Source organism: Falco naumanni, chromosome 12 (assembly GCF_017639655.2).
Source record: "Falco naumanni isolate bFalNau1 chromosome 12, bFalNau1.pat, whole genome shotgun sequence".
NCBI lineage: Eukaryota > Metazoa > Chordata > Aves > Falconiformes > Falconidae > Falco > Falco naumanni.
Genome location: NC_054065.1, coordinates 9,636,040 through 9,646,515, shown reverse-complemented (window position 1 = coordinate 9,646,515; position 10,476 = coordinate 9,636,040). Strand labels below are relative to the sequence as shown.

The following is a 10,476-nucleotide window of genomic DNA, read 5'->3' as shown; positions in this document are numbered from 1 at the left end:
ATCAGAGAAAGAGGTGCTCTTAAGGCTGACAACCAACACACTACACAACCTAACTCAAACACCTGAGGACAGATTTTCTTTTCTATCATTATTTGTAAAGGATTTTCTTCAATGAAGAAGTAAGCAAAAAGTGTAATATCCCCCAACCCCCAAAAATTATGCTATGTATTTTGTGTGATACTAAAGGGATCTTAAAAGCTTCTGGTGAGCATGCATTCTATTCAAAGAAGAAAATACAACTGCTAGAACAGCATACCTCACTGGCAGACATGTTCTTCACCTGTTCTGGTTTTAATTCTGTAAATATAAAGGGAGACCAGTGAGTTTCTTAAGAAAACTTTCATCACTTATGTCAACAAAAGCATGTTAAAAGCACTTTTATCCTGAAAAAACCCAGAGCTGAAAGTTACACCTCCCTGCCTCAACATAATCTCCTGTACCAAAAGGTACATCATGTTTTCACCCCCTTCTTCCACATTTCCCAGCTCCTCAAGCAGGCTGCTCCCACTCAACGCTGCAGATACAGTACAAAGTGGTAGCAGAACTACTTCTTCCTGAAGCATGGGTAACAGCACACAAGCATAACAGAGCTGCCTTCCCCACATTATTCCTGGCACCTACAACACCCCTACCCCTCAAACGCACAATTTTCATGAAACTGAAAGGTACCATCAGCCAAGAACACAGAAATAAAATCAGGCAGGCCATACAGGAGTGCTTCTTGCCCTGCACAGTACTGGTGGGATGTAATCATTCCCATGTACTTGGCCATTTTTTTTTTTTCCTGCAATACTGTTATGGTATCAACATATTAGAGCAAATGTTTTGCTCTGAGGGTGCAAGAAAGAATCTAGGCAGGACTGGAAAGGCTGACATTAAAAAAAATTTGAAAAAAATAGGTTGTTTTATATGGATGCCAGGAGCAGGTGGAAGAAATAGGTAAAAACATTTCATAGTCTCTACTCAAAATGGACTTGCATGCGAAGTGATTTGTCAGCAAAGTAAAGCCTGCATACCTAAATGCATACACTGTAAGTTCAACCACCCTAAATAAATATATTCAAAATCTTAGGAGACATGATGTTTCTTGTGAGAGCTATTTAATGCAGTTCTGCTTCCCAATTATTATGCCGGGTTTTGGAAGATGTACCCCATAATCTCAACAGCTCGAAGTGAGTTGGTAAAGTAACATTACTTTTAGCAGCTGCTTTCAAAGAGACAGAGCACTGGCAAAACTGCATGCTATAGTGTTTTTTAATCAATTGAAAAAAGTAACACACACACCCAAAACATGTACAGACCTCTCCTCCCCATAAATCATTTGAGAGAGTTGCAACAACTTTCATTTACACATAATAGGCTGATACTACAGAACACTTTTGCTCTGGCTGCCTTTAGTACCTTTCTGTTGGGTAGGACAAAATATCTGCAACCAGAAAACTAGCATCAATTCACCACTATCTTTTTTTCACAAAACCCCACTACTGACTTCTACAAAACAAAGCCCCTTCATATGTGGTTACTGGACCCATAACTAGCTAGTGAAACAGAACAAAGGGGCAGGGTGCTTGAAAAAAGTATTCAGTTTGCATTAAAACTGGGTTTTCTGAGTTGGAAACATCAGAGGAAAAACAAATAAATAAAGGTAAAACTCTACTTGAATCATAATTGTCATCTGGATCACAATTTGACATTAAAGAGAGTTTAAAGAAAGCTGTGCCATTCAAACCATATCTAAAAAAAAACAAAACAAAAATTGCTTCTGTTTCGCTACTTCTTTCCTTCAGACTTGAAGGAGATCTGTCCACTTTATAAAGACAAGTAAGAGTCAGAGACTGCCATTCGAGTAATAATTTAGATGCAACAGAACAGACACTAGACTAAGAAAGATGCACTAGTTAAGAAAACCAAAACACAAATCTGCAAAAACCACTTCACCCTGCTTTCCTCTTAAGACACAAAAACTGTCTCTTCCACATGGTGAGGGGTACTGAAGGGTTTTCTGTAAGGTCAGTCTTATAGGTATAGGACTGTTATGAGGAACAGACCAAAAATCCAATCTAAAAAGCTTAATTTCAGAGGTTTAAGAATTATAAAGATGTAGGAAAATACAGCATCTCTAATATCAAAGGCACTGAGTTCTTTTCCACACTTAAATAAAAAGCTATGCAGCTTACCTCGAATAGGGCCCAGCGCTGCATCCTTTGCTAATGCGGTTAAATCACTTCCAGAGTATCCATCTGTCATTCTTTGTCAAAGGAAAAAGCCGGGGAAAGGAGGAAGAAAAAAACCAAACATGCTTCAAACCCCATCAATTTAATTGCATACAATTAAAATGATAATTAATCAGAAGTAGTATTATTTTTATGTTGCTTTGCAAATTTAATATATCAGAAGCGCATTCAGCATAAGCGATCTATATTTAAATTTTTCCGAGATCAAATTTAAAGCACAGATATTAAAATCCACAACAGCATTCTAGGAAAAGGAAAAAGACAGCAACCAACTTGGATTTGTAGATGAAAACTCATCTCAACCACATTTACTATTTGTTACAAGAACGCCCTACCAACTAGTTTGTCATAAATTAATACAAAACCAAAAGCTCAGCTGTCCTGCTCTTTCAACCCAATCAATGCAATGGGAATCCAATACACCACACAGGTATTACAATGCGATCCCATGACCAGTTTTCTGAATAAAACTATGCAGTTGTAACTGACATCAGAGCCAAAGGGCAAAAGCAGGCATTACTAAAAATCTAACAGTGGTGTTTGGTTGTAAAAATAAACAATAGCTTTGCAGCCTGCCCTTAATGGAAATCCATGGTAGCCGTTGACCCGGGGACTCCAGGGAGTACAAAATTCTACTAATTTGGAAGAGTAAATACAAATCTGAATAGCAGCACCACTTTGCTTAGGGAGTTACAGTACAGACAGCAGCGTTTCTGGTGGGACACTTTTTTCCCTGCATGGAAGGTTTGGTAACAGATAGACTACACTCTCAAAGTACTTGGCAAACTTCTCTGCTCACTGGATTTACAGTCTGCATTGCAGCAGCATACTGAAACAGCCTCGGATAATTTACACAAGGAAAATTATCTCTAGCATAGCACGGTGACTCGCCAACTGATTCCAACATTAAAGCCTAAACCTGGAATTGCTAATGACCAAGAACCAGCTGAGGGACTTGAGATGGCTGCAATGGCCTGAGCCACAACCTCAGCAGTTATCTGCAGAAGCCAGAACACGTCACACAGTTTGAAGTAAGAATTCTAATTCATCTTGGAAGGGAAATATAGTGGTCAGGTCCTTACTCTGAAGGAAACTGGTTCTGTAAGTGTGTCTTGCACACCCTTCCCACCGATTTGGGAAATAATATAGTGTAAACGTGCAGGTATGCTATAAGTGAACTGTCTAGGGTTGCTTTGGTTTTTATTATAAGACTGGCAGACACCCAGATCATTCAAATCATCAGAACCATAACAAAACAAAACAAGAGGTCAAACCAAGGACCTAAACTTTATGGGAGCTTTTCAAGAAGTAGACTTAATTTCCAAGTTCACCAATACTTTGCAAATTAAAGGTCTCCACTGAACCAAGAAGCCAGCAATATACACTGCCAACAAAAGTGAAAAGAAGTAGTAAAGGTTGCCTAAAGAAAAATTTTAAAACCAAAAACCCCAGCCAGATCATAGAGCACAGCAGCTAGCTACAGCAGCAGAGCTTCATAGCCTAGTCTTCTGGACATCATTAATTTTGTTATAGTTTATAGAAAAAGTTGCAGAGGAGCAAAAGAATGCATGATCATGAAGAAGGTTAAATACCTATCTCTTTTGAAACAAATATGGCAGGTTAAGCAGGCAGGACCCTCAACTTTTATATTTCCTCTAAACCCTTAAAAAAAAAGTGTACTTAAGTTGCACTTATAATTTCGTTCATAAATTTCCAGTTAGAATCCAAGACACTTTTTTTTTCCTCCAGTTAGCTATTACTGTAGCCTAAATAGGCCCAAGCTAGCATCCTGCAAGTACAGAGAGAATTTATTCTGCTGGATTATACATCAAATTTCTGTAGTGTTACTAAGAGACTGCAAATGCTACATCCAATACTGTACTCACCTCCTATGTACTACCACAAATAGAAATGGAGACTGAAGTAAGTCTGCTTGTGTATTTTTGATAGCTCACACCCTGTTTTCATTCCTTCCTGCCCTAGGTGCTCTACCTGCTTTTTAGTCTAATTTCCTTTACACTCATTACATTTAATTTGAGGATGACAAACAGTACTGTGTCAACCTTAATAACGAAAAACAAACCAACAAAGTTTCACAATAGGAAGAGCAGTTAACCCACATTTTTCCAGTCAAATATGAAACTGAAAAGAACCTAAAATTATCCAGTACTTGCTCTGCTATGTTGGTAATATCCTCAACAAACCTAGCAATGGACCAGCAAAGAAAAGCTACTTTTGATTTGATAATGCATGCCAAGTATAGAACTGGTACTGCCTTTTGGCATCAGGCAGAAGTGCTGGACTGCTTGGGGGAGAGGTGGAGAGAAGCATCCTCCTCCCTCCTCAGGAAGAGCAGCACCGATGAGTGTGTTTCAACAACATAAACCCAGCCAGGTGGTGAGATTATATATATGATATATAAAAACATTTTCATAGAGCCCAAAGGGACACCAGCTTCCCAAATTGCATGCAATTCATTCCCAGCGAGTACTGTCACTGTCTGATGATTTACGCTAGTTACATTTTGAATGAATGCAGTAGATGAGTATGTTTATTTAGTATGGTTACAGAACTTACCTAGCTAGTTGCGCCAACTCTTTTTGGGTCAATGGACTTCCTTGCTTGCTTAGAAGATTTTTTAGCAAAATCAATCTTGTCTGAAAAGAAGATACATTTATCAGATATAAAACTCTTCTTCACAGCACACTTAAAATTGCAACCACAAAACTACGTGTTTGTCAGGTTATCTTTCGCGCTTCACTAGTTTAAACTTGCCTGCAGTGCTTTTGTAATTTGACTGTACACCATCATCTCTCCAGGGAAAGAGATAGGGATTTGGCAACAATGAGATCAAGGGTCAAACCCCTTCAAAAATACATTAGAATCCTCACCAAAAGCCCTAATCTGCTGTTGAGCTGAAAGACATTAAAGAAAGCTACTTTTATCTTTTGCAATAAACACTCTTCTCCATCCAACCAAATGTGCTCCTGCAAGCCCTACTTCAGACTTGTCCGTGCCTGTCAGTATGAGAGCAACACCTCAGTAGCCAAGAAATACAGAATAGCTACTACCAGATTTGCTACTAGCACATATGAAAAAAATAAAAAACCTTGAGATATTTGCCAGAATTAAAGCACAGTGTATCAATTGCCAAGCTGGGCCGTAAGTTAACTCACAGAATTGTAATCATCCACTAGGGCAAGTGGAGAACACCCTAAGAAATAGAGTTTATATTCTTTTTTTAAATAAAACTGATCTTAAAATGAAGAAAACGCATGGATAACAGCACTCACCTCCTCATTTGGTAAAGACACATATACCCGTTTGGTGAATCGTCTGGAAAAAACCAAACACCATATATACACACACTTAGAACTTTTTAGCACATACAGAGCTAACATTTGGTTTGGTAAGTGTCAAAATTTCAAATTCTAGCGAGTAGAACTATGGATTTAAAAAACAATCAGCCAAACAAAACCAACAAACAAACAATATACAGAAGCCACTGGTGTCACCTTACTCTTACTTTAAGTTACAAGACTCCTCCCAGAGAGAAAACACTCTAAATGTAAAAATACCACTGACCACCAGCAACGAAATGAAGCATCTCTTCACTGTACAGAGTCTTTGAAATCATTAAAGATGTGTTTTGTTTGCTCAGGCAGCGCTGACACCCATTTTCCTCAATCAAGAATGAAAAGAAGAGAAAGCATGAGAACTTGCAGCACAAAAAGTCCTAAGGCAAATCTACTGCAAGATCTGTAATTGCATGGGACATCAGTCCAATATTCACAGAGAAGAAATACTGGATTTCACTGGCCAAATTTCCTCCTTCATCCTGCCATTAAGGTCCAAATAATTACAAAGCAATATATTAAGATGCAAGAGGGTATAAAATGCTGACTTGGTCTCAACTGCCGGTTTAGGCAATTTCAAGGCCATCATGCTTGTGTAAATGTAACCCAAAAGAGAAGAGACAGGCACCTTCAAGACATTATATAACCTCACCAAACTGCTTTTGCTACTTATTCCAAAACTTTATAACAGAGACATTAAGTAACAAAACCTGCTCTTCATAACGAACATCATACTATTGTATTCAAACCCAGAGACATGTTGATACCTGAGAACAGCATCATCAAGCTCCTGTGGCCTGTTTGTTGCTCCCATCACAAGTATTCTGTCCTCTCCAGAAGACTGCACCTATATAACGAAGGATTTGAGTTTACATCAAGTAGTAATACAACAAAACCGGTTAGAGACTTGCCATGTATTTGGCACACTAATGGGATCTTACTGTATATGCTTCTTTTTTTCTCCCCATGCAGTTCGCTTTAAAACATTCTTTAGATATACGTAATGTCAAACTAGGAAAAAGGAAAACAAACAAAAAGAGGGACAAAGACACAGGACGCTATGCCTAAGTTACGTTGCTTGAAAAGAGCCTTGCAAGAGCACAGATGTTGCTAGGGAATTGCACGTTAAAATGCTGGAGAAAACAAAAAGCTCTCCGAAGTTTAGTGATCGAGAGATAATGATGTTTAAAAAGCTAGAGACTTTCTGCTGTTGTCTGTTTTAACACCAAACATTGTTTTGAAGCCTACAGAGAAAGAAACAATCAAAACTTTAGACTACGGTGCAGCCAGAACCACTAAATCAGATCAGATTCATCTAATGTGGGTCTTGCAGGAAGGTGGTAATAAAAATGAAAAGCTATTCAAAAGTAAACACAGTTATTTTCCCCCAATTCGCTCAACTGCAAGACTTGATTTTATACTCAAAAATATGGTGACTTACAGCTTCCAGACTTCAAAGAAAACATTTGGCTATCACAGATGTGTTATTATTCACCTAATATCCAATCCTTCACAGACTTTATCACTGCCTTACCGAGTCCAAAAAGTTCCACAAAATATGATATAGTTACACCTTAATCCCAAGTTTGCTAGCTTAATAATTAGGTTTAATTTTCCCCTTTTCATTTTAAGAAAAACTGCACGCATATGTAATAATTTCTGCGTATCATTGTCATGTTGCATTATTTGTCCAGATTCATCCTACTTTGGAAAAGTTTTTCCCGATCCCACTGTCTATATATATAGTTATCTTCTACTCCAGTACCTCATTACTATTGCTTCATCAATGTAGCACACATTCACCACTGTGCCAGTGGAATATAACTAAGATTGTTCAATACAAAAAAAAAAGGTGCTACGTGACTTCAGATATTCATTTGTTCCCCTCCCAACTAGGAAACCCAGTTCCTTTTCCTGGGTATTACATACATGCTATTAAATATATTCTTGCTGTACCCTGTCATGTCTAAGTCATGGCGCCAAGAAAAAAGTATGTATAGTTCAATAAAAAGCATACTAACACAGAAATTAATCCTTCTGATGTATCAGAGCTGTGTATACCTCTGATGTGAACTAGTCTGAAATCCTCACCCGTCAAGTCTCACCTTACCTTGACAGTGCATGCTTTTGTGACACGTATCCCTTAAAAACCAAAGACACTACTTAAAAGCCATTTAATCTTCTTTTACTTTGCCAGAATGAAGAGATGCGCTTCACCAAACCATGCAATTCCAAACAAGGACTCAGCTCTGCATAGCCCTCCAGTGTCCCTCTTGCCCTGTAAGAACATCTGTTCTCACAGCTCCTTTTTCATTGCCATTTGTTACCCCTTCTTCTCTGTCCACAGTCTTTCAACCTGTTACTTGAGCTCATCTCCAGATTACTACCTTTCACCCCAGACTGAATTTTCCAGAATACTATAGTAAGAAGGTGAAAAATTAACAGCAACAGAAAAAAGCTGTTTGCCAACCAAGTTGGGGGGGGGGGGGGGGGGGGGGGGCGGGGGAGGTGGACAGAGCCAAACCCTCTTTGTGCTTCATCTGTAGCTTGTACTGACACCCACTACATTAGCCAATTCAGTTAAATCAAACAATACCCAAGACTAAATACTTACACCATCAAATTCTATTAAAAATTCTGTTTTTAGACGTCTACTAGCATCGTGTTCACCTTCTCGTCTTTCACACAAAAGGCTATCAACTTCATCTGAAAAAAGAAAGAAACAGATCTTAATTAAGTATACAACATCAAAGTCTTCACGTTTGCCTAAGTTCTTTTGCTAATATAAGGCTCCAGTAAGAGAGATCAGATCTTCACTCCTTAGGGGACAGACAGATCTAAGTTTACACAAGTTTAAAAGCCTGTATAACATGCTGTCCTTTGAATATGTAACAGCAAGTACAGATGAGAGGAAAAAAGAAGTCCTGTTCATAATAAACTGCAACTCAATGCAAGCAAACCCCATTTTTATGTTTGAAGTTTAATACGTAAATGGACTTACTCTATAAAGGTAATATAGCAGCTGCGGTTTTGAGGGCATTTCTTCGCACTACTAACACCAATTAAATACCCTAACAGTAATCTAACATGACCTGTATAGCACTACCAATCAGCTAGCAGGTCACACCCGAGACGCTCTGCACTGCAGAAATTATGCAAAAAAGTTTGCCTAATGAATCCAATTTAATAAGTCAAAATATTCAAGAAAATACACAGAAATAAACAACATTTAAAGTCTTACCAATAAAAATTATAGAAGGCTGAAGTTCTCTGGCTACTGCAAATAGTGCACGCACCAGTTTCTCCCCTTCACCCACCTAAAACAACAATAAACTGTTTTTGGAGGGGATTTAGAAAGCATTATTACAAGGGAGCTAAGATAAGGGCCTGCTGAAATCTTGCTGATAGCCAACCACACTCAGTCTATTCATACACAGATAATCACTAGTTTAGTATTACATATGACACCATGTTATATTTATGTCTTACAAGAAACATACAACTTCACTTATGATCACAATTGAGTTATCAAGATATTTCAGCACGGAAATTACCAGAGTGAAAGGGAGCTGGGACCTACTTAATTTACTTTTAAATAAGAAAAAACCCACGATCACTCATTTATGTGACAGCCAGGGTCATCCTTAACTGCAAAAGCCTTTGGCACTGAGTTATCACAAGCACAAACCAAAGTTTTTTACTTCACAAGTCACTTCTTTAAAATTTTACACTCACTATAGGCTAACAGTTATCAAGGACTCATCAAGTCTCTCTGGCCTTAATCCCCAATTACAGCACATGTGTTTGCAGGCCAATATAATTTACAGCTGCTACTTACGTATTTTGAAGTTAAGCTCGCTGCACTTATATTAAAGAAGGTAGCATTGGATTCTGCAGCAACTGCTTTGGCCTAGGAGAGGGGGAGAAAAGGGGAAAGAAAAAAAAAATACTTTTTAAAACATCACATACACTGCTTCTGTAGCTAGCACTTGTGTCCTGATTGACAAGTCTTTCAAAAAGACTTCATTCCTTCAAAAAGAACACCTTGTAGATTGCTACAGAAGACTTCTGTACAGGCCACTTACAAATAACAGAAAGCAATCAAACTACAGAAGTTTCCAGACTCCCTTAGACTTCTCTCATCATATCACCTCCACAGCTAACTACAACTTGCTCATGGAAGAACACAAGTCTGCAGCTCCTTTCAATGTATCCTGATTAGAAATCTGAAACAGTTTTAACTAATTTAGGGTAATTTAGGGCAGCTGTTGGGTCACATCACAAAAAAGTTAGAATTATGGGGGTTTCTTGATCCTTACCCTATCTACGCAAGAACTGTTTTCAGAGGAAAGCAAGGTACCAGTTCAGCCAGAATACAGAGTACACACTTCTTGAAGAGTTTCCCCATATTCAAGAAGTTATGATACCCTGGTTATACAGCTTAATTTGAGTGATTAGCAGTTATGTTCCATTACGTAAACCACAACAGACGACCCCAAGTGAGCTGCTCAGCGTTCACACTCCTGCACTTCAGAGCTGATGCCGCTTCACTATCAGCAAAGGGAGTGTGCAGCTGCAGCCATGCCATGTGATGCAGGATGATATGCCCGGCTCAGCTGCAATGCTCCTGGCTGATGCACAGCCATTTCACTCTAGTTCCCCAGATATAGCACATCAGGCTGAAATGTGCAAGCGGTAGCCAGACAGCTCCACAGCAATTACGCTCTTTGCGCAGCAGTGTGGAAGTGAGACAACCCTCCTTCTTGCTACTGTGCTCCCTCTCCCCATTCCCAAAAACACACTTCTAGTATGTTTTAGTAGAGAGCAGACCATTTATGATTAATCACTGCTGTACACAAAATGTTACTTTTACCCTCCCTCACAAC

General features: G+C 38.7%; 1 protein-coding gene across 6 annotated transcripts in view; it reads right to left on the bottom strand.

The window, feature by feature from the left end:
- Nucleotides 1-10,476, bottom strand: part of SPAST (spastin) — a 34,500-nt gene that overhangs the window by 2,011 nt on the left and 22,013 nt on the right. For 5 of the 6 annotated variants that reach the window (XM_040611983.1, XM_040611984.1, XM_040611979.1 and 2 more), the window contains 8 exons: nt 9,429-9,500; nt 8,832-8,907; nt 8,205-8,296; nt 6,358-6,437; nt 5,528-5,570; nt 4,812-4,891; nt 2,178-2,248; nt 257-297 (listed from right to left, as the gene is read on the bottom strand). In XM_040611983.1, the coding sequence (XP_040467917.1) occupies nt 257-297; nt 2,178-2,248; nt 4,812-4,891; nt 5,528-5,570; nt 6,358-6,437; nt 8,205-8,296; nt 8,832-8,907; nt 9,429-9,500 (555 nt within the window). Of the gene's footprint in view, nt 1-256; nt 298-2,177; nt 2,249-2,300; nt 4,024-4,811; nt 4,892-5,527; nt 5,571-6,357; nt 6,438-8,204; nt 8,297-8,831; nt 8,908-9,428; nt 9,501-10,476 lie in introns of those variants that run through there. The other variant, XM_040611985.1, reaches the window with a different exon arrangement.